This window comes from Brugia malayi, assembly GCF_000002995.4.
Source record: "Brugia malayi strain FR3 genome assembly, contig: Bm_v4_Chr2_contig_001, whole genome shotgun sequence".
NCBI lineage: Eukaryota > Metazoa > Nematoda > Chromadorea > Rhabditida > Onchocercidae > Brugia > Brugia malayi.
The window spans coordinates 513,166-536,909 of NW_025062476.1; the positions used below are offsets into that span (position 1 = coordinate 513,166).

Sequence of the window (23,744 nt, forward strand, 5' to 3'; positions counted from 1 at the left end):
ACAGCACTCTCAGTCATCTCGTACACATGTCACTCCATCAAATATAGTATTCCTAATCGTTAGCAAGTTGAATTTAAAAAAAAAAAAACTTTTTTCAATCGTTTTATTTTAGAAATTTCTTTTCACAATGTAAACTTCATTGACTGACAGATGTTGTTTTAATAATAAAATAACAATAATAATAATATACTACTAATAATAATAACTTTCCCTACTTACCTCACATCATTATTGAAAATGTAATTGTAAGTAATTAGTGAATTCCTAAATTGATTTCTTAACTTTTTGCAACTATTTTAGGATAATATTGCATCGATAATACAAAACTATTTGGCAGATTATACAAATGGCAACGTCAATAACAATTGGTCATCCGTCATTTTCGGCATTCAAACCATACCTACGACTTGCTAATCAAACTATCGATAATACGACAAGGTCATTGTTATTTCAATCGCCATTATTATTATTATTATTACCCCTTTCGCTTTTATTGTTATTATCAATCATAATCATAATAATTATCACCATTTATCTCTTCTATTATCAAAGGAATGCACCGTTCATTAAATATCCAATTCGTTCTAAAATTCACTGCTTAACAAAGATTATTGTTAATATTATATCATCATTAGTTGCCTATATGACTATTAAGAGTAGTTTTTTTTTTTTTTTGAAATTTTGAATTGATCAGATATCATTTCTCTCTAATGACAAAAACAGACAATTATAACATTGTTCGAAGAAGTTTTGCAGTGATTAACGTTTCTTGATATGTATCATAAATAGTTAATTTATGTGCTAATGACCACCTGTCTCATCTAACGCAACATATGTCTGTCGCATCTCTTTAATTTACCAAATGAAAATGACATCAATCATATTATATCATTTGGATCACTTATTCGTGTTTTAAATTGCATGCAAAGGAAAAGGTCTTAAGGGAATATGAAAATTGAATAGTCGCAATAACAGATGACATTTAGGGGAAAAAAAAAAAAGATGAAGGAATGAAATATATGTGATTTTGTTTAAAAAATTTTGCCTTTTCGATCATAGCATTAAAATATTACATTTTGTTATGCTTCTATAATTGAAAAGAAAAAAAAAAAAAAAAAAAAAAAACTAAATTTTAAAATATATTATTGAGAAAAATTAGCAATTGAAATTCTATTGATTCGTTCCATTTATTTCATAGTTAATAGTTATCGAAATGCATTTGGGGAATAACAATAATTTCATATTTCTCTTTATTTGCTATTTCAATTTGTCATCACAAGTTTAATAAATCATTATCATTTGCTTTAAACTCTAGTAATTTCCCTCTTTTTTTTGTTTTTCTTTATAAGATTAGATGAAAATTTTAGTTATAGCAATGATGCTACTACATACATCACAGCAAATCTCGACAAATCATTGGCATCTGTTAATGTAACTTCAACGACAAGGCGACGACAACGGACAACTTTTACATCTGTGCAAGCAGATACATTGGAAAAGGTTAATTACATTTTCCTGTTAGCAGTAGTTAATCTGCTAAGAAAAAAAATACCTGTAATTCTTGAATGCTAGCAATATACACACAAAAAATCACTTCGGGCACACATACATTTGAATCTAAATTATTATACAATTAAGCAAGCTAATGACTATATGCTAATTATGCGTACATATTTATGTTTAATCCTCATTATTATGCTTATTGGTTATTAGAATGATACGAACAAAAATCAACATTTGCTGTCCAGATGTCATTTTAAAATATAAAAAGCTTCCAAAATTAAAACAAAAAAAAAAAGAATTTGGGAACGATTGACAATTACTCTCAAAATATATATTTGAGGCATATGGAATTTCTACACAATGTTAACTTATTACTTTTGTCTTTCTCATCAATGTAATGTTACAGGTTAAGAAATGCAAAAACTATCATTTCTGATGTATAAAAAAAAGAAAAAAAAAAAAAAAAGAAAATGAATTTCTCACTGCAAATAATTTTTTCATATGAAAAATGAGTTGTATCATTATAATAAATTATTACGAATAAATTCATTATAACGATCATAAAATACATCAATAAAGCTAACGATCAAAAGAATTAATTTGAAGTTAAAAGAATTTTCATATACTAAAAGTAATTGGTTTAACTTTGAAAAAAGCAAACAAGAAGTTTGAAAACATTTGTGAAGATATGTTTATAAATTTGTTGAAAAAAATTACAGAATTTCAATTTCTTTCACTCATTTTAATACTTCTACAGGAATACCTCACAGATCAGTACATGCCACGAAGTAGACGATTGTTGATTGCTCGATCATTAGGTTTAAATGAGAGTCAGGTGAAAACATGGTTTCAGAATCGTCGAGCCAAAGATAAACGCAATGATAAAAATGCCACTTTGCTCAGGTCTATCTATCTATCGCTTTTTCTCTTTATCGGCGGCTTTCCTTTTTTTTTTTTTTTATTGTCGTCAATTTGTGACTAACATTCATCCTATGCTACCTTATAAATTGATTAATTAATTCAAACATATTAGCTGAGTAATTGAAATTGAATATGAAATCAACATATTTATCACTATTACACTCATTGTTTCACTAAAAGATCCGTCAATAAAAATATAAGCACTCGATAAGAACAAGAAGATAAAACAATAGCAGAACACTCAACTTATGCTACTTTGTGAATTGGTTAATTAATCAATTGATAGCATATTCCCATGGGTAAATAATTTGTTGTTTCAGGCATACCACCAGTTCAAATGCATCTTCACCACCAGATTCATCACCTGAAGTCAATGAAAACAACTCTGCACTAATCCAGCATTTATGTTCCAAAACATTCAACCAGATGCAGTTAACACTTCGATAACTTACCCAATCTTTTCTTACTGTTAATAATACATCATTGTTTCCTCTCATTCTACACTGTATCCTATTTACATCTGATCTCATTAACTATTTCCTATTGCATGTATTGCTTTCTTCTTTACCGTTGCTGATGCTTACTTCATATTTCCATTTTGCTCTTTTGTTTTCAATTGCAAATCGAAAAATGGAAATGTGAATGAGCTGAAACAACTCTATCTGGGGATTAGTATATATATATACACGCAAAAAAAAAAAAAAAAAAAAATATAGGCTATTTTGTTCATTACTAGAAATTCATATTTTTATTTTTGAAAACAAATATGTATGAAATCTTCCCTTTGAATTCATATATATGTATTTTCCTAATTTTTTGATTTGTATCTATACATTTTTGTTTTTGTCTTCAAGAAGCTTTTCATTTTTACTGTTCCATATTTATAAGTCCATCAAATATGGGTAAAAAATGTGAAACTGAGCAATGTTAAGTCTTTCATGAAAACAATATGGATTTCTTCTATACTGATAGGAAAATTCATGAGAAAAAGAATGACAAAAATTGCAAACAGTTCTTGAAGGCAAACATTAAAAAACGGGTGTGTAGAGAAAGCGCTATTATCTGAGCAATTAAAAATTACCATTAATTTTCATCTACTTAAAATTAGCAACTGACAAAGATAAATAAGCGTGCGGAAAGACAGAAATTGAAATTTGACGGACTGCATTACTTCATGTACGCAGTCTATGTGGAAACCTCAGAGGAAATAGAGTTGAACTAGAACAGTGAGAGATTAGATAAAAAACATAATCACGGTAAGGTATTTCTGATTTAATATGCAAGCTATATCTATGTAGAATTCATAGTTTGTGTCTTCGACAAGATGATGAAAGCTTACAAGAACAGAACTTTATCTAAGTGATTAATATTTGCCTTTGATAAAAGTTCAATAACAGCTTGAAAGAAACTTTTTAGGAATTAAGAAACAGGATTAGCATACAAGCAGCTCACATTATCTAAAACGAGTTCATAGAAGTCTAAAATATGTACTACAAAAGAGGTTACAAATAATTCAAAATATGATAAAATTACACTCAGTCATACAAATTATTTTCAAAAGCGTGTGCATCATCAAATAATTGAACGGCATCCTGTCCAGTAAAAGCAGATGATTCAGCGACTCGTCTTGTCAATCGAATTTTTTTAATTGGAACTAATCCCACTTTTTTACCACCCGTTGAGCTGAAAGTAAGATACATGCGAAGCATTGAATAAATATTTGCAGATGAAATTGAACTTATAATATTATATTGAAAGATTATATAAAATTCAATCCTTAAATTATCGATCTTCGTTAAATGATAGCCCATGTAAATGAAGAAGTTGATGAACAACATGATTAATTGGAAATGAGAAATTTCTCGAAAACAAGTCACCATGCCAAAATATAGCCAAGTTTTCGCGGTTGATATTCTCTAGGTGCAACACGCAAAATATCGCCACGTTTAAACGATATATTATCGTTTTCTTCAGCATAATGATCTTCTGTTGCCTAAAAATTAATTGTCATCATTGTTAAATGCCACCATATAGTATTTCAACCGATGCCAAAATAGTTTACCAATGCTTCGTAATAACCATCGTTTCCCGTTGTCCATTTCATTGATTCATCCACCATTCCTCCAAGTGATTGATACATTAAATAAGGCACGCCTATTGCCATTAACCAAAACATCAATGAAGGTAACCAACGAAATGGATTAGAAGGAACCAACTGCGATGTAATTTCCTGTGTTGTGAGTGCATCTGAATTACCCTTAGTGTAAGCTTTCATGACAAACAATGTTCTGTAGAAAAGTCACAATGAATTGAAATGCTTGAAAATAACACTGTGATCTATTTTACTACTACACAACAAATTTCTTTCATTTTGGAAAAGTTTGTCCTTTTCTTTTCATCATTTTCTCTTTACAGAAAAAAGTTTGTCTTTTTTCATTGAAAATCATAGGAAAGCAATATACTGATTCATTGTAATCATACCTGAATCTTTTCGAACTCCCATCCATGCTTCTTCCATCCCAGCGTCGCCACTAACTTTTAACCTTAAACATTTCAGCAAAAGTTGCCATATATATCGCAACCATTTCAGTAATGCTGTTGAAGCCAGCAAACAATGTATCTAGAATTATCAAATAAATATTGCATTGCTTCACTGCTGTAATATTAATCACATCTGCTACTTGAAGAGAAAACAAATAAAAGAAGACTTATTATTAGGGGACTTACTATTGAGTTTCTAACAAGAAAAATCTTTCTGAGTGTCAGTTTCTCGAACAGGACAAGCTATTAGGTCTGCCAAAATTCGTTCAAACTTATGAAATTCTTTAAAAAAAACTTTTAAGTACCTGTGTTTTCAGCCTTCCAAATTCATCCAATGCACCAAATACAGCTTGAAAGGAATTAAAAACTGCATGATGGGTAGCATTAAGCATATCAGCAATAGAATTTACAGCAGCCAAAACTGCTTCGATACTACTGAAGGCGCCTAGAAAAAAATGTTGATAATTCTTTTATATCCTGATGTCTCTTATATAGTTTACAGCATGTCATTTAATTAAGAGATTATTTGATTAATGATACTAGTAATAATAATAGGTGAGACCTCTCGTTGATTCACCGAAAAGTTGAGCGATTTTCCCATCTACAGTGTAGTTTTTTGCATTTGTGCAACTGAAAGCCAACAAATCTTTAACATTAAACAGTGCAAAAACTATAAATCATATGTTAAACGTTATTTTTTCAATGTTCTAACAATTATCTCGTACTTCAACTTTCATTCTTTCCTTATCTTTGGGACAAACTTCTCGAGAATCGTTATCATAGTTAAGGATTACAGACCCCATCAAGAGAACATCGCAGTATCATCCCTTCTCGTGATTTGTACGAGAAGAGAGTTTCTGTAATTAAATAACCACTGAGTGAAAACTAACAAAGTACAGCGCGTATGTACTGGAGTTGGACTTTGAACTTGTCGTATAGGAAAGGACGAATGGTCAAATGTGTGTGGACATGTGCAAGATGTCATCGGAGAAGTAGTAGGCCTATTTGGCCATGAACATCGATAGTTCATCCCAAGAACTCTTCCTGAACGACAACAGAACCGGTAATTACATGGCACAAATGAGCGCAAAATGCCCAATTATTCCATCATCATTATCTGACTCTCTCCGCGACAACAAGCACCGCCTTGTCATTTATGGGCGCAAAGGAGCTAACTTATCACGGCTAACACTGCTATCACAGTTCAAAGATATTAGAAAGACTGGGACAGTAAAGTAAATGACAGTAGACGCTTTCACGCGTAACAATTTGAGTACTTACGTATACACACACGGATACACGCATGACTGATGGCTTGATTTGGTGACTTTGTATTTTGATACTTTACTACCGAACGGATGTGATTGGGTAATTGGTAAGTTCTGAAGGTATTAATTATTTTATATTTGTAGTCGTTTGAATTACTCATGACAATAGAGGGAAAGATTACATTGGCATTGATTACCTGAGAGAGATTACCTGAGGGATATCTAGTTACAAGTGCAAGTACCTCAGAAATGTCTAATTAAAATGTTAAATAGCATTGACTTTTTGTTTGCTTCTTATTCTACCATTTATCAATGAATCAATAACAAATAAGTCTAAAAATGATTTGAAATAAAATAGTTCAAAACAGATCAAAAATAATTGTTTCCGGAACATTTAGATAAGAATAAAAGAAATTGCTATTATCCTTCCTTTAAATTTATCGTCACTCCCCAGATCAACATTTCAATTTTAATGAACTTTCTTGAATGATATCAAAAAGCAAATAAATTGTTGTGACCTACATAGCGTTAAAGCCATTGATGTGTTATTTCTCAAATACAATAAAGAACGCCCATTTCAGAGGACATTTCCGCCAAATATTTGCACAATTTAGCTATCATAACAATATATAGCCCTTATGATGGCAGCAGAATGAATCTTACATTTCAAATGAAATTATCAAGCAAGCTTACTGTTCATGTCAACAATACGTCAATTAACAATGTAATAATCAGAATAAGCAGGTTGTAATTGAGTAGATTAATTAATTGAATCGATAATCCGAATGTAATAGTTTTCAAGAGCCACAATTACTATATTCATGGAAACTGGAAATGTTTAGATTAAAGGGATTGTGATTATTTATTGACATCCATTATCAATGGAGCAGTATGGATGATTATTGTGCATTATTTACATGACACACCCATGCATATGTATGTTTTGCCTCATTCATTCATAAAAATGATTTTACTATTTTCGTCACTTTACTATCATTTTTCAGGTGTAATTAAAAAAGGTAATGTCCAATGCCAGCTGATGTCCCTTCATTCTTCCTCACCATTCTTCAATTGTCATTGTCGCATGCTCACATCCCACTTCTTACAGGTCATTTCTATCATTCGGTAGAATAAAACTTCAATCACTACTAGCCATAGGTAGCAAAAGAAATCATTTTGATAACCTAAGCATCTTCTCTCATCCAATAATAAACAATTAATTTAGAAAGGATCCACAAAAACACGAACTGTTTTGTGTAGCAATACTGCGTTTCAAGATTTGATCTAAGAATGTGTCATAAGTGAGAGAAGGATACTTCTTCTTGAGAAGACTGTTTCAGTTGAACAGTTTTATAGCCCAATTTTTTTTTTTTTTTCCTTTAACATGACAAGATTTACAGAATATCCTGGACATATTGGTGGTCGATGTGTGGCCAGCTTTGATTGCGATCCTAGTGGTCCACTAGTTTGTATAACATTGACAGCAGTAAGGGACTGCTTCGCTGATTGTCCAAATGCAGCTGATGAAGGTCCTACTCAAATATTTATGACCTTCAAAGCAAAGAATAATGGAATTACTATCAGATGTTATTTTTGCAGAATGTCCAGTGAATAAAGTGTTATGTGATTCAAAAGTAAGCAATGGATGCGGAAAATGTGTCAAAATGGAGGAACGTGATATGCTTTGCAGCGACCGTCGATGTTTATTCTTTTATACTAATTTCTGTTGACCTCATTTTCACCTTTTCAGTTTTTTTTTTTTTAAATACATTATTCTTCAGTTTCCTTTTTGAAATTTTTCATTTTGCAGGGCGAAATATATGCACGGAGACTGACCACTTTAAATGCTTGTCCACAGACAATTGTATCTTACCTCAATGGATTGGGGATGGTGTTGATGATTGCGCTGATGGTTCAGATGAAGGTAGCAAATGTTACAGTGATGTTCAGAGTAATTGTGCTATGAAAGAAAAATCCAACTTTCAAAATTTACGCTGTATAAGTCTCCAATTACTACATTTGAAAACTTTAAGGTTTTGCTTCGTGGACTTGGAAATGAGCTTTGACTTAATTCATTTTACATTTATGTGAATGAGGCACGCAAAACTTATATTCAACTTTCTCGTCTATCTCTTAATACTCTTCATTCATAGTTTGATGAACTGCTATGCTTCATTATAGATAAAATAAGTTCCATTTTCATCTGTGATAAATTTAAGCATATAATTTTGAATAATACGCTTATTTTAGACCTTTGTGCTCTTGCATTACCAGGTTGCAATCAGACCGGAACAAGTCCAACTACAGCATCTCCGTTTGATGTGGGTGCTCCTATTGAAAGTAATAACTAACAATTTTAAGTCATCTTTCTACCTCAAAATCATATTTTTATATGTCGCTGCATTTTACATTGTAAACATACCTCCTCATTACTTAATGATAGTCAAGTAATTTTCTTCCATAATTTATTCAGGGCCAATAGAGGGATGTCTAGAAGACGAATTTCAATGTATCATATCACATGAATGTATATCCATTGTCAATGTCCTAGATGGTATTGAACAATGTAACGATGGGAGTGATGAAAGTATGATTCCTAATTTCAGAGAAAATAATATGAATAAGTTAGATGTTGAAGTTCAAGACAATAAAACTCGAAATAAGTCTTTTTCGCAACGTATAGAAAGGAAAATTTTATTCTTTGTAGGAGCAGTTAAAAGTTGATAGTATGCTTTTATCATAAAAGCTTTACAAGATGTTATACCAAAGTTAGGTATCTAGAATGCTAAAACACTTTTATTTCTTCAACTTCGTTTTAATTTTTTTTTTCTGTTTTCTGTCTTCCTTAGTTCCATGTCATTTTTTGTGTATTAATAAGTAATCATTGCACAGGATATTGTAAAGAGATGGCTGGAAGTAACATGTGTCAGAGACCAAAGCAATGTTGTTTTAATCCGACTGCTGGCATTTTCGGATGTGATTGTCCACTGGGTTATTCGCGTACTTCTTTTGGTCTTTGTATCCCTTTTTTAGGTTAGTTTATATATATACATCTTTGACATTAGACAGACTTCTTGAAGAGGACTTTCTTAAATTACTGCATAGTACTTTAAATATCTTGGCATTTGGATGTTACTAAAGCATGATTGGATTTTATTTGCAAGCACCTTGCTTTCCCTTTGGCGGTTAATAAAATTTGCAGTTGTTAGCAGCAGTTGTTACCTGCATCATAATTAGTTAATAATTGCTGGTATAACCTAGCAATCAAAAATTAATGAATATGACAGGGACAGAAACTCGGGCAATCTCATCTCTGGTGATAGAGAAGAATTGTACTCATATAGTGTTTTGACAATAGTCTCAGTAGAGAGATACTATCGATAGCTTTGACGATGGTAAGACTTATAAATGTAAAGAAATGGAGTTCGACATGTTTCAGCCCCAGTCTTCAGCAGCGATTGTGCCGATTTGCAGAGACGTTATCATTTTTTGGGATCAGGCTTGTTCAAACTCAATGACTGGAGTTGCTCTAAGCCTGAAATGTGTCCCTTTATTGCCCACTGTGAAATGGATTTATTTGGTGGTGGATGGACGGTAAGTTTATAAACACATGAATAAGTGAGTGGAAAGCGAAAGATATCCTTACCCCAAACATTTTTTGCTCTTCGGAAATGTTACGGATAAAAGTGGAATTTGCCTTGTGCTCCCATTTTCAAATATCATTTGGTAATTGGTCACTGCCAGTAGTTGAAATAAATTTAATAGTTAGAATAGGCATGACAAAGCAAAAGGATGATAATAAGCTTCCAGTGCAGATTATTTGAAGATAAATTTTTAGATAATCATGCAACGTTTCAACACATCGCTTAGTTTTGACAAGGATATATTGGAATATGAAAATGGTTTCGAGTTAGATAATTCAAATTTTTGGATTGGTTGGTTCTCATTCGCTTATGTTCCAATAAAATTTTGGTGAAATTTAGTTTTTTCCTCAATTATGCAAACTAAATGTGTCTTCTTTCAAATCACAGTATTGTTTGTTAAAAGGCAATTCTCGCAACATATATTCGTTGCAATAAAAATTCCAACGAAGTCTATGTATACAATATCAAGTCCATAAAGCGATGAGTTAGGCAATTCTTCTTTCTTTGAATTATAATTTAATTTCGGAATCAGATACTAAGATAATTAATTGCATTATATTTTTGAATATAGCATAATTCCGTGGACTTATCAGTTGCAGGATTGGAACGCATGCATCATTTGACTAGTCGCCCGCAGTGCCCGAATGAATTACTTTTAAGGTTACGCACAGCGATCAATGGACAAATAATCTTGGTTCGGTATTCGCATTTTATCGTTTATGAAAGACTTCTGAACTATCGATTAAACATTGGAAGTATCATTTATGGGAATGGCACGAACAGTGTGTTTTCTTTCCTTTTCTTATCACAAATCAATAAACTAAACGTTATTTTTTAGCGTATTTCGCTCGAATATTTCAGAAATTTCCTGATGTATACACACGACAGATTTCCGCAGATTTTCTTGTTTCAGCAGTAAACGAATTAGCCCAGAGTCAATTGTGTCCATTTGTGACCAGTGCAGAAAAAGGCTGTATCGATGGAGGAGGATGGTGGAGAAAAGGATGTCAACATAAAGGTGTTTTAACAGCAATCAACAGAGCTCAGGGTACATATCCTGGACTTAACTGGAATGGTAAACGTCTTTCAGCTGTGCAAATGCTCATTCGACCTCGAGGATATATACCTCCTCCGAATAAACCGTCCTAATATTCCTACTACTTCACTTTATTTTTCCATGTTCTTTAAAATTTAGTGAAGTCTGTATTGCCTGAGTCTATTTTCTTCGGACAAAACATTATGTATAACTTAATGCGCACCTTATAAAACGAAACATGTTGGTATTTATTTCTATGTTCAGCATTTCAATATAATAAAATGAAAAGCTTATACAACCAGTACACACATACCTTTACCTTACTAAAATACAACCTTCAAACTGTTCTCTTCTGTGGAATAGCAATGTTCACAGATTCTCCAAACGTGGTAACATAACGTGATCAGTATTGGATTTGTGACAAAGATGATTGATGGTTTGATGTGAGGGTTGAGTCTGTTGTTGAAGAAGTGTAAAGGAGTGATGATGCTTCGTTAGCTGTTGGAGTAGAGGGTAGAGGTCAGGATGGGGTTAAGTGTGAGTGGGAAGGCTTTTGAATTAATACAGAATTATAGCTTTCTCGAGAAGTTCAGCTTAGTTTTACTCTCTTTTCTATTTTATCAAAGCAAATGTGTTTCTATTTTCCTTGCTTATTTCTCTTTTCAGTCGTAAATTAAATGATAGCTGTGTGATTGCTGTAAATCTCGACCCTTTTTTGACTTACAATTAGATGAGAACAATAAATCTTGTACGAGTAAACTGTTTGTTTTCTTATGTTATAACTGAACTATCACTTATACTTATCTCTGTTTCCTCATTACAGTGAATTATACTGATAATGTTTGGTGGTCCACCGGAAGGCGCTCAAGTAACTTGGAACGACAAACGACTACCTTATCAAATCTTTGTAATATATCATTATTGTGTATTTCCTCAATTCTTTTATCTTTGTCAGATTTCTGCAAAAGTGATAATCGCTATGAAATTTGTCACATGGATCGTTTCACATTTGCTTTATTCCGTGCCTTCAGTTTTCCAAGATTGACTAGTAGAAGTCTCTTATTTGCATATTATGTTCTGGATGCCCACATGGTTTTTGAAGTTTTCGTATTAGTAGTATTATCTCTAATTATCTTTAAAATCATTAAGCTTAAAAAGTTATCCATTACATACCTTTAGTGTTGGATGAGACTAAAACAGAAACAATTTCAGGATGACGACAGTAGGGAGATAAGTCCAGTTGTCGGACATACAATGATTGAATATAAAAAATCATTGATTGTATGGGGCGGTTATTATTTTGAGGAAGACAACGAGTTCCGTTATCGCTCTTCCACGTTTCTGTACATATTACCTGCTGGTTTGCTGACCGGTTGTAAAGATGTTAAGTGGTTTGTTTATCTGTGTGTTGTTGTGCATTCACGCATAAAATGTTTACTTCTTCAACTTTTTTAGTATGAATTTCAGGATACTTTATCATGTCCCACATGGTGATGTACCTCCATCAATTAGTGGTGCTTGTGCTGTATTATGTGGCTGTTGCATTTTTATCTTTGGAGGCTACGTCCGACGTTGTAAGTTTAGTTTACGTCATTTCGGATATTGTGATAATTAAGGACTTCACATTAGACGGAATTCATGTAATATGCAACATGCAAAAATAAGCTTACTTTGAAGGTGTAATTAACATATATTAACATAACTTTTTTGTTCTAAAAATTAGAACTTCAGAAGGACTGATGCGTTTTTCATGGTGTAATCTTCTAGTTCATCAAATAATTACATCTCAGTAATGGTAATCATCCTGAAGAGAAAGGTAAATACCGCCGCTACAGTCAACATGAATCAATACTTACGAGAATTATTGAAATTTTAGTTGATATTTCGTCTCTGTGAATTATAATTAACATAAAGGATATATAATTTTAAAAGTATTTTTAGTTTTAAATTGCATATACTATGCAGTAGTTTTTATTGGGACCGTAGTATTTCAAATTTAGGACTTGAACATGCTGGATCGAAAAATGTAATGGTACAATACCAAAAATTAAAATAGGAATAAATCAAGCGATTGCTTTAATTTTGTATATCATGCTCTCTCTCTCTGTTGCATTAGATGATCTCTATAAAACCAAATTGATAGGTAACCGTCCTGCTTTTATATTTATACCAATTAACTAAATATCGTTTGATCATTATTGTCAACTTGGTGTTGAATGAATAGATAGTTAGTAGTTATTGGTTATTTAAATTCCTTGATTCATTCTTTGAAGGCGGGGTATTTCAGTTCATATTAAAACATAGCACATTAAATTATAAAGACAGTGATGTCCGTTGACTTCTCCATTTATGTCATTTTTGCCATGATTAAGTATTGCATGATATATTTTATAAACCATTTTTTAACTTCATACTCAGAATAAATTAATCTTCTAAAGTCATCAAATTATAATGCTCACCACTACATATAAGCATTATATGACTGTTCACGAAAATTTGCAGCAACTCCCAATAATATCTTGGAAGGCCAGTCATCGGCAATGTACGTACTGGATTTAGTACAAGAACGTTGGTCACTGGTTGTCACTAACGATGAGAGCCTCATACCAACACCTCGAGACAAAATGGCTGGATGGTGTTACAGGAAGAAGTTAGTACGAATTTTCTGACACAAGTTCAAAATTATGTAGTACTTATTTATTTATTTATCTATTTATTGTTATTATTATTAATTATCATTGTTATTGTTGTTATTATGAATTATTGTTTTTTTATTTATTTCTTTTATTTAGTATTTATTTATTCTCTCTGTACTATTTATTATTAATTTTTTAGGTGTTACTACTTTGGTGGGTATGGACCGGGCCCTTTTGATATGCCAAATCCAGCGTTATATTTGAGAGATGTGGGAGAATTTGTCGCTGATGAAACTAGGCCTTTCTACTGGAATAACCAGTTACTGATTTTTGATCCTGATCCAACAAAACAGTTGAACTGGACTCTTGCAAAGTAAGCCTTTTTTATGGAATGGCAGCAGATTTTTCATTTTTATTTTGAATTATGGATTAGAATATTAATAAAATTCAATATATAGCTTCTTACTTGGTTGTCAACTTGATTGTTGAAAAGAGTTTTTTGAAACTAATTTAGTTTTTCCGGATTATCCAATCATTTTTAGAGTTGGAGGAACGGTGCCTTCAGCCCGTGCAGCATCTGCATGCACGTTTCTTGAAAGATTTAATGCTATCCTACTTTTCGGTGGACGAAGTCAAAATCAACGACTAAATGATTTGTACCTGCTTGATCTGTCATCCCTCATCTGGACGCAAATGTAGAACTTCACTGATCCTGAATAGTTTCATGTGAAATCTTTGCGTTTTTTTTCACCTGAGTCCACATTTTTAGATTTTAGAATAAAAGTTTCAGTGATGTGACGGGAATAAACGAACCAGAAGGTAGAACATGGTGTTCACTCAATACACTATTTCCAAATCAGGCTTTGGTTTACGGTGGATATTCGAATGGAGCTCGGGCACTGTCTGATTTTTGGAGAATAGAAGTACAGAAAGATAGTGTTGGACGTTATCTAGGAACGTGGACTGCAGTAAATATTGAACTTGAAACGAAGTCCTGCAGATTATGGCATACGGCAGCTATTGTTGATGGACAACTGTTTGGTGAGATTTCTTGTCTTCACAAATTTTCATTTTTTTAATATAAAAAAGTTGTAGTTGATTGAGTAATTGTAGTACAGGTGGACATATTTTCGGAAATTCTTAACAGTGTAAAAATTATGTAACTGGTTCGGCTTAGACTATTAACCACGAATGGCTTTATAAACTCCTGGCATCGTGACTTTCCTTTCAATATCTAGCTTGTTCTGTATATGCAGTGGAACGCATATTGTTTTCACTGAATAATGTAGTGTCAGAAATATATTTAAAATCAAAGTGTTATAAAAGTAATTTCCACACATTTTTTCATTTCAGTTTTTTATTTTAGTATGCGGTGGAACAGATGCGTTGTTAGAAGAACACATTAAAATCAAAGGTGTCTTGAAAAAACGAATGGAACCGCTTCCGTTATCGACGATTTGCTTAGGTGTTCTATTTCCAGTAGTAAGCGAAGTCAATATGTTACCTGCTCCTTTCCAGCTACGTTTTGCATGGGCTCGTTATGTTTTATCTCGAGGTTATCAAGCGCTTCATTTAGGTACAGAATACTTCAAAAAATACAAACTGTTGGAGATACTTGAAATGTGCTGATAGCAACTCCTCAGCTATTGTTTCTATAATAATTTGTATTTAATATTTTTATTAAGCTTTGTTCGAAAAATTTTTGTACAGAAAAAACATAAACGGGTAGTTTTAGTTTTTTTTTTTGCTTTTTTTAAAATGAACTCTCGGTTATAAACCATTAATACAACTACAGTATTCCGCACTGTATGTGTGTCATCTTTCACTTTGCAATTAAGTGAGAGTAATTTTTTTTCATTAAATCTTCCGAGCTGGAGTTGTTTGGAAGTTCACAAAACCAGTTTTCCAATCTAACTGTTGATTGTATTGCAAAGCGAAGTGAACAAAGTGGTAAGAATTCACTATAATAAGGTTCGGAGCAACTTGGACATTGACATGAAGTGACATAATTACCATACTATTTCATAAGCTTATCCTTTACGCATAGCTGTCTAGAACGTGATATCAACACCTGGATTGATATGTCTGAAGAATAAAAAATACAAAAAATCACTAGTAAGATGAACAAAATCAGAATGATAAAGGCAATATAAATAAAAATTTTACAAACATACCCATATCAATGAGATCAACGAAATGGTAGAGTGAGTACTTTAAAGGCCAACTAAGAATGAGTAGTCATATGGTAAGGGGTTTGTCTTCCTATCTCGTTCAATATGCTGTTTAGATTGCCTTTCAAACTGCAATATGACTTCGTGAATATAATTGACTGAATTAGTTTTATAAGACGAGCGTCTATCACAGCTCGGCTTCTATGTAAATCTTGAAATCCGCACTAAATAAAACCTTCGCTAAACAGAATTTGACACGGATGACTAGAATAGCACGATAATGGATTGAATTTTCGCTTTATTAGCTTAGAAATCTTTGAGTAAAGCTAATGCTTGTAATTCAGCAACTTCATGCATGGATATTTTTAATCCTAATGAACCTGGATATTACATTCCTTTTTGAACACAAAAAAGGAAATACTTGCTGATTGGAGTTTAAGCATGAAAAGGCTTTGAACGCGGACTTTTTGCATGTAATTGGGGAAAAATCTTCTCAAAATGATTGTCTGGAAAGAAACTTGCAAGAAGTCTTTCAAATATGACATAGAGAAGGCGCCGATTAAGTCGACTATTTTGAAATACTTCGGAAACATTTGCAATTCCTTTATTTGTTGTCTCGGCGCCTATAAACAGTCGTAACTCGTCCGGTAAAGCGCTCAGCATCTGGGCTCTTGCCAACACGCATGTTCTCAATTGTTCACTTTCTGGACGACATACACTACTCTCCGCCAACTTTCCATCAGGCCATAATGTATTTCTGCAAAATTCGAATATGCAACATAAAAATTATGAAGATCCTCAAAAAAGAAAAAACTTATGCAATGTTGACAATAATATTTTGTATTCCACTGAGTTTATCAGAATTTTAACATTAATTTTAGTTTAAAATGGTAACAGTAACCTTGAATGTAACGTAACAGTAAATATTTATACCTGAATGCAACAAGGTATTGAGCAACTTGCTGCTTTGACGTTAACCATTGAACGATATCAATAATTTTACGGTTCAGCGAAGAACCCATTGTTGCATGAACAAATTGATTTAATAGAGCTACCAGCCTTCTTCGAAACCAAGCATTTCGAGAACGTACACCAAACACTTCACCAATCAAAAGTACAAGAACTCGTAAGGGTATGCTTTCCATCCATTGCTAAAATCTTTATTCGAATAATTCATGTCATTATTGAAATAATTTTTGTACAATTCAATACATGAAATATTTTGAAAGTGTTATGCAGTAATAAGTCATTTCATAAAAATCTTATTGTCTTTTATCATGGACAGTCTTATATCTATTAATGGTTAAAAAGGCATCGCTTGTATAGTAATTACCTGGTCGTTATAAGCAGCCGCTACACGACTCAAATCATCCTTTTTATTTGACAAACCATTTAAACCCTGCAAACAATCACTGACTTTCTCACAAATCAAAACAAATACTGAACATAAAAGAAATTTTGGATCAACTGTCCATGAATAAGTTGCATTATGAAATTAAGATCCTATAGACAGGTTTTTACTTATTTAATCTTGTAACGAATCGAAGATTTATTCAAGATGTTATCTCATAATTGAACATTACCTGTGTGGGTTGAAAATCGATGATTTGTTTTGCAGCTTTATTAATACCATCACCTACACGAGTTACTCCATCATAAACCGTATCAGGCATAGCTGTTACTGCATTGCCGAAAGCTCGAACACCACTTTTTAATGGTTCAAATACAGCACTCATAACCTGTTAAAACACTGTCTGAGTTGTATCGTATAGAAAATTTCTTAGTTTATTAAATTTCAATAATAGTACCTTTTTTGGGAAACCTTCCCTCTCGCCGATATAATCCTTCATGCTGAGGAAATCAAATATGAGTGTTTCTAAATCTGCATTAGCTTCCAGAACTGATGGTTGTAGGATACTCTAAATTCATACTTTAAAATGACATGAAATCAATGAAAAATGCGAAAGCTGATGCTAAATAGTCCTTTCCGATTAATCAACCATAACAAAGATCTTAACTTCAATTTTGAATTAAATTAGAATTTTCGAAATAAACGAAAAGAAGAGAAAACTGACCATCATATAGCTGTTGAGCGCTTTCGTTCTTTTTTCGAGAAAACGTGAGTCCAAATTATTGAATGTCTTTTTCCCTGGGAAACACAAATTACTGAGCTTCGGGAACTAAAAACAAGTGGAAAAATTATTAATGTTAATTAGACCAATTTCTATTAAAAGAAGCACTATGTAGGATAATGCTGTACTATGTAGGATAATCATATTACACTCTTTTGCAATCGGACTTTTAGATATCAAAGATGGAATAAATTTAAGCAAAATATACAGATGATTGTGCTCCTTTTACCCTAGTCTCTTAGTGTCTGTTATCACGCATTTTATAAGAAAACAAAAATCTTCCTTCTCCACTACTTACGCTAGCTGAAAAACTCTGAACAGAGCTAGGAGAGTGTGGAACACTTAAAATGTCAAGAAACAAAATATTTTACGTACGCGAGATTGTATGAGTGAATTCAGTGTATGAAAATCAGAGTATCGTCGAAGAACATTCCAAGTGCTACTCTGTTTTCCAGATCTATCAATTCGTGCAACCCGTACATTATAAAGAGCGAAAGACTGCTTCCCTTGTTGTCCTATACCAAGAGTTTCAACGACAACATGCATTCCTACGTGTGTACATTTTAACCCATCGATATCATTTGGAATCTTAAAGATAAAGCGATTAATTTCCTAAATTATTAGATCCGAATTACAATTAATCACTTATTAAAACACTGATAAAACTCACTTATTATTTCTTACATTTGACTAACTTCACTTACTGCACAAATTATTTACATACTTGTTTTAACAAACAGTAATAGTTTCTCAAATCTCAAATTTTCTAACAAGTAGTGATTTACGTCAAAAACGAAAACCTTAGTTTTAGAGGCCGTAGGTACAACAGTTGACTTAATATTATCTTCAGCGGTATATTCTGAATTTCCTCTTTGACAACTGATGTTCTCATTCAGCCCAAGCTCATTTAACATTTTTACATATATCGAACTTTTTTTGAAAGAATCGTAAAAGCGCTCATCCTGTAATACAATAAAAAATTACGCTCCATTAAAACTAGGACTTTGATAAATTGCAGATTAATAAAAGTCATACTATTTGTAAAGTTTCACACTTGCCAAAATTTCTTAATACCATTTAAATAAATATTAAGAATTTAGAAAAGTACTACTTCATAAAATTAAAAAATTTTGGTAAAACAAACTGTTCGCAAAATATCTACAATCCTTGCTTGCACTTGTTCGAACCACATATCAGGTGGATCATCATTTCGAATGCGCATTAATAATTTCTTCACTATAACATCGTCCAATGAGACCCGTGTAACTGCCTGAACAAAGGGAAAGTTTCACTATTGCAAACTTCTTATAAAACGCAGATTATTTATAAAACTTAGGACATTTATAAAATATATTGTTTGGATGTGACCTCATCAATGCAGTGCAAATACAATGATAATGCGACAAAATACTGATTCTAGGCTTGACCAAATCAGAGTCATCCAGTAGAAGTGAAAGTGCTACCTCTTGCGATATGTACTGTTGATAAAGGAAACTAGCAGCCTCCCTAACTGTTTCGTAAGCATCGCTTTCAAGAGTTTCACCTACAGAAAGTCCTCGTAATTGATGCTCTACGGACACTTTAAAGCCCTGCAAAATTTTTTTAACAAAGTAAAAGTAAAATTTAGAGTAATTTCAGCATCATTTACAGCAATTGCGCTCTTGTCTGCGACCATAAAACTGCTTTTTCAAGGAAAAAATTTCTATAATTGAAAGTTCATCATCTTTTACATTTAACTTTGCACAAATAATTCACCTCAACAGCCAAATAACAATCAATTAAAGCTTGTCCACCAACAGATGCAAGGAAATCAGCGAAATACGTAACTGCCGTATTATTCGATAATACAACGTGAATTGGTAATTGCACAATAGATGAATTAGCTACCGGTAGCTTTCTTGTTGTCTAAATTCAGTCCAGTCATTTGTTGTCAGTACTTGTAAATATCAAACTAACCTTTGAAAATCAAAAGACAGAAAAAACCAAAAATAGTCTATTATGCAATATTTCGGAGTTAAGGTTCAGTAAGTCATTCAAATGAAATTTTTGAGAGCGGAAACATTGTTTGGTACGAAGAAAAGAAAAAACCTTTTGCAAACAGTTTTCAACTTCAGCTGCTGCTAGAGCATCCATTCGTCGCTTTATAGTATTTATTGCATATTCAATACTGGCTAGTTGGTGCTTCACCAAAAATCCTGAAGGACCGCTTCGCCAAAAACAAGTAAATTTTTTAAAAACTGTATGCGTAAAAATCAACTATTAAGTAAAACAACTCCAAAATAAAAGTACAAACAAAATTTGCATCTTTAGTAGCTTCTTTTCCGTACACCTATCTTTTGTTGATATCCTTAAATTAGATAAACAAATACAAAACCTTGTTCACCACCAGAATCTTTTGTTCGCAGATGTGCTGCTTCCTCACAAAGTGAATCCAATACCGCATCCAGCGCCTTTACACTGTCAGTAGTTTCAAGTGTTGCGATGAAATCTTCTGGTTTCAAATTTGTTTCACTAAGCTGTAACGGGTCTCAGACCATTTGATGCAGTTGAAGAAAAAAAAAAAAAAAAAAAAAAAAAAAAAAAAAAACATTTGATTTTCAAGAACAATAAAACGGCTTACCAACCAAATTATACTCCGATTAATAAAATCAGGATCGCTAAGCATATCGAAGAGAGGTAGCATCATACGTTTAACATATATTTCCCGGAGAAGAAAACGAAACGGTCGAGAACGAAAATCTTCAGCAGGTGTCAAAAGGTATAATAGAATGTCGGCGACGTCATGAAAATATGCTGCAAAATAGTGTCCTCTTTAAAAAGAAAGGGAAACAACATTTCCTTATTTTAGAACCACACCTCAGCCAGTGACTGGGAAAATGTAATAAATAAATACCATTTTCATAGTGCGAACAGGTAGAAACAAGATCCCTGCAGTAACATTTCTCCATTTCCAATTCCAAATCAAAAAACATTGTCTCCAACTCATCCGTTGTGTAATTTTCACCGTAATGAAGTTGTGCACGTTCCTGAAATAAAATATGAACAAGTTTCCTCAAAGGAAAAATATTTGCAGTGAAATATATTATGGTCCATAGAGAATCTTATACTTTTAAATTATAAGTTTATAGGCTTTGAAGATAGAAATGGTATCAATTTCTGCAGTGTATTAATGAGCAAAAGAACTCATAAAATCTTTTGGAGCTAAATAAATCTAGTTTAATATAATTAATTATGACTCTTACTCCTTCCTTATTCAGAAAATGAATGTTCGCAGCATGTCAGAGGATGGATTTGAAATGATAGATAAACCATCTAATTTCAGCATTCGATTCAGTACCACTGAAGCTCACCTTGGCTCTTCGAAATAGACGGAAATGCGAAGCAATATCATCGACAATGTGTTGAGTTAAAAGAGGAACAAAATCCACCTTCTGAACACTAAAATGATAAAAGGCATAAAATCGCATCACATTCCAAAATATCTTTTTGTTCTTTCTAACAAACTTAACAGTGCTAACGAACGCAAAATTAGTTCTTGATCATTGCTAATTTTCAGCCATACGAAGTAATTTTCCAGAAATATGACCAAATATCAGTTCATTTCATTTACAACTGAAGAAAAAAATTTTTAACGCATAGATAACAATAAACACAAAAAAACCATACCACTGAGAGAAAGCAGCAACAGTTCGCCTAGCACATCGTTTTAAACTTTCTTTAAAATGAAGATCCGGTGTTAAACTGCTATACCATGAATCAATGAAGTCTCGTATTACATAAGATAGCATCTTAAAAAATTATAAATCAATTCATTAACAAATTTTAAATTTATTGAAAGATATCTGCATTACACGTAGCATGTAAAAGATTTCAGATGAATTATGTGCTGTATGGATGTGATTTGAAGAAAATTGTGCCATTTTCTCACTTGTTCAAGTATAGCATCGATGGTAGCTGAATTCGTCATGGGCTGCTCCTGTTCATAAGCATTCCTGGAGAATCGCCCACGATTTGCTAGAAACCCTTGGCGTCCAACTAAGAAACAGAATTTCATGCTGACTTCATTCAATTTACGTAAATATTCATCCGATACTTCTTGACCACGACTGAACGGGCTCATAAATAATCTGAAAAAAATTAGGTTTCATCTGTAACTTTGCAATAGATGAGTGGAAAACATATAAATAACCATCCAGTAGCTGTAGCGTTTGAAAAATGAAGAAATAAGAAATGAGTTTAGTACCCGAGAATAAGGCCAAGAAAAAGCGACAATAATATGCATAAGCCGAAAATGCCGAACGATGTGAGGAAGAGTATCGTTCCCAGCAAAAAGTAGAACACGGAAGACATTGCAATTTGTTTGCTACCTTCACTCATCATACCTGAAACAAGCATGAACACTTCCTATTCAACAAATAAAACCATTCTTTTACAACTCAAACATTAAATTTAATAAAAATTGAAATTGTAAAAGTAAAAGGATGAAATACGACCCATTAAAGCACAGTTTTGTTTTCTTTTTCGAAATATTCAAATATAATCTCAAGCTATGGCTGCAAATATCAACATTTACTTATGCCTGTTAATGTCGACTATAAAACTATGCCTATTTTGATGTTGTATATCACATATATCTCAACTTTTTATATAACTTAGACTTAGTTTGATGTTATATAGTAATTCAATCTAGCAAAGAGAATGGTAATGATAAAAGCTTCCATTTCAGAAAGCTAAGTAAAAGTGAGTGCTTACCTGGAAATGACTTGAAAGGAAAGAGAGAAACTCATCAGTAAGGGACTTTGGTCAATCAGTTTCAATCGAGGAACCGTGAAATACTTATCAGGTCTAACAGGATCCGGTAAACGCGCGAGAAGTCATTCATCCTCTTCGAGATATTCAGGAAGTTCTAAAATCAGTAAAGCTAAGTGGAATGACGGACATACGCTGTGCTTGGTTTAGATTTTTATTTGAATTTAATAAAATATCTCATTGTCACAGCTGGTAATATCCAATTCATCGCTCGTTCATTTCTTAGCTTTAACATTATAATTCTTTTTCAAAATATCAATTATTGAAGTTAAATTACAGGTAACATTCAAGGACACTAGGAAGTCAAATGTTAAAAATAGCTTACCTCTTGTTTTACTAATTTTTAGTCAAATTTTACTTAAAAATAGAAAGACAATTTGTATTTTTTGTTCCTTAGCCAGTACTATCTTACGTTGATATGCCATAATGCGTAGTGATAAAAAGTTGAATTAATAGCAATATCCAGCATTTCAGCTTGCAGAATACGGAAGTTACTTTTACTTTAATACATATGCATTGTGGACAAACTTGAGTTAATTATTCCACTCAGTTTTTATGTTTTATTAGATGAATCCATTTTAAAGAAGTTCCCTACTTCCTAATGTTTCTCAGTATACTCTCTGGGAGAAAAGAAAATTACCTTATTTAATTTGAAAAACTTAAAAGCAAATTAGAATTTCATTTTCTTAATAATTAATATTAAAGGTTCATTCTGATAAAATATTTTCTAAGATTAGATTATCTTATCCCGCGCTTTCCGTTTATTACTAGGATGGATATTATTTTCTTTCTAGTCCTTCCTACTCATTTTAACTTCATTTCTAGAAGCAATCTGCATCTTTGCTATGTACGGCGTATCTAAATAGATTTAAGCAAGATTCAAGAGAGAGTACGTCACGATACGTAGAATTCCATATCAGTTTTTCCGTGATAATTCTCGATTATTGTATTTATGCAGATAATTAATTTGAAATGCCAGTATTGACATTAAATTAATTGTGTTTATCTTATCTTTTGCGAAATTTCATACACCTTGAGCTTTCAAAATCTCCATTGATAATTGTTTGTTTATGCAGCAAAAAG

At 32.4% G+C, this 23,744-nt stretch overlaps 5 protein-coding genes across 7 annotated transcripts; 3 read left to right on the top strand and 2 right to left on the bottom strand.

Moving 5' to 3' along the window:
• Nucleotides 1-346: 346 nt before the first annotated feature.
• On the top strand, nucleotides 347-2,871 carry Bm10245 (putative homeobox protein R06F6.6 in chromosome II, putative; the record flags this gene model as incomplete). 2 transcript variants are annotated; one of them, XM_043077962.1, is made up of 4 exons in its annotated part: nucleotides 347-438; nucleotides 1,368-1,500; nucleotides 2,261-2,406; nucleotides 2,745-2,871. In XM_043077962.1, the coding sequence occupies 4 exons, from the start codon at nucleotides 347-349 to the stop codon at nucleotides 2,869-2,871; spliced, it is 498 nt and encodes a 165-aa protein (XP_042933896.1). The 2 variants fall into 2 exon arrangements, with proteins under 2 accessions (XP_042933896.1, XP_042933897.1); XM_043077963.1 differs by having other exon boundaries at nucleotides 1,374-1,500.
• Nucleotides 2,872-3,959: 1,088 nt separating this feature from the next.
• Bma-prx-13 (Variant SH3 domain containing protein) lies at nucleotides 3,960-5,995 on the bottom strand (the record flags this gene model as incomplete). Of its 2 annotated transcripts, XM_001898537.2 has the most annotated exons (7): nucleotides 3,960-4,107; nucleotides 4,302-4,417; nucleotides 4,487-4,671; nucleotides 4,906-5,044; nucleotides 5,271-5,410; nucleotides 5,528-5,595; nucleotides 5,856-5,995. In XM_001898537.2, 7 exons carry the CDS (start codon nucleotides 5,993-5,995, stop codon nucleotides 3,960-3,962), a joined length of 936 nt encoding a protein of 311 aa, XP_001898572.2. The 2 variants fall into 2 exon arrangements, with proteins under 2 accessions (XP_001898572.2, XP_042933898.1); XM_043077964.1 differs by lacking the exons at nucleotides 5,528-5,595; nucleotides 5,856-5,995 and having other exon boundaries at nucleotides 5,271-5,357.
• Nucleotides 5,996-7,617: 1,622 nt separating this feature from the next.
• Bm1787 (Low-density lipoprotein receptor domain class A containing protein) lies at nucleotides 7,618-11,026 on the top strand (the record flags this gene model as incomplete). Its single annotated transcript, XM_043077965.1, has 10 exons — nucleotides 7,618-7,762; nucleotides 7,833-7,934; nucleotides 8,044-8,157; nucleotides 8,484-8,573; nucleotides 8,707-8,820; nucleotides 9,126-9,266; nucleotides 9,673-9,827; nucleotides 10,072-10,168; nucleotides 10,477-10,659; nucleotides 10,791-11,026. The coding sequence occupies 10 exons, from the start codon at nucleotides 7,618-7,620 to the stop codon at nucleotides 11,024-11,026; spliced, it is 1,377 nt and encodes a 458-aa protein (XP_042933899.1).
• A 725-nt stretch (nucleotides 11,027-11,751) lies between these two features.
• On the top strand, nucleotides 11,752-15,178 carry Bm10244 (Kelch motif family protein; the record flags this gene model as incomplete). The annotated part of the gene is made up of 8 exons (XM_001898539.2): nucleotides 11,752-11,820; nucleotides 12,126-12,304; nucleotides 12,381-12,487; nucleotides 13,416-13,563; nucleotides 13,749-13,922; nucleotides 14,092-14,244; nucleotides 14,340-14,590; nucleotides 14,916-15,178. 8 exons carry the CDS (start codon nucleotides 11,752-11,754, stop codon nucleotides 15,176-15,178), a joined length of 1,344 nt encoding a protein of 447 aa, XP_001898574.1.
• Nucleotides 15,179-16,155: 977 nt separating this feature from the next.
• Bma-snx-13 (PXA domain containing protein) lies at nucleotides 16,156-22,229 on the bottom strand (the record flags this gene model as incomplete). Its single annotated transcript, XM_001898540.2, has 19 exons — nucleotides 16,156-16,477; nucleotides 16,654-16,871; nucleotides 17,054-17,119; nucleotides 17,304-17,459; nucleotides 17,529-17,639; nucleotides 17,796-17,900; nucleotides 18,228-18,440; nucleotides 18,653-18,814; nucleotides 18,997-19,122; nucleotides 19,316-19,441; nucleotides 19,608-19,757; nucleotides 19,941-20,047; nucleotides 20,227-20,368; nucleotides 20,473-20,645; nucleotides 20,746-20,878; nucleotides 21,203-21,290; nucleotides 21,519-21,640; nucleotides 21,781-21,979; nucleotides 22,096-22,229. The coding sequence occupies 19 exons, from the start codon at nucleotides 22,227-22,229 to the stop codon at nucleotides 16,156-16,158; spliced, it is 2,853 nt and encodes a 950-aa protein (XP_001898575.2).
• Nucleotides 22,230-23,744: the final 1,515 nt, after the last annotated feature.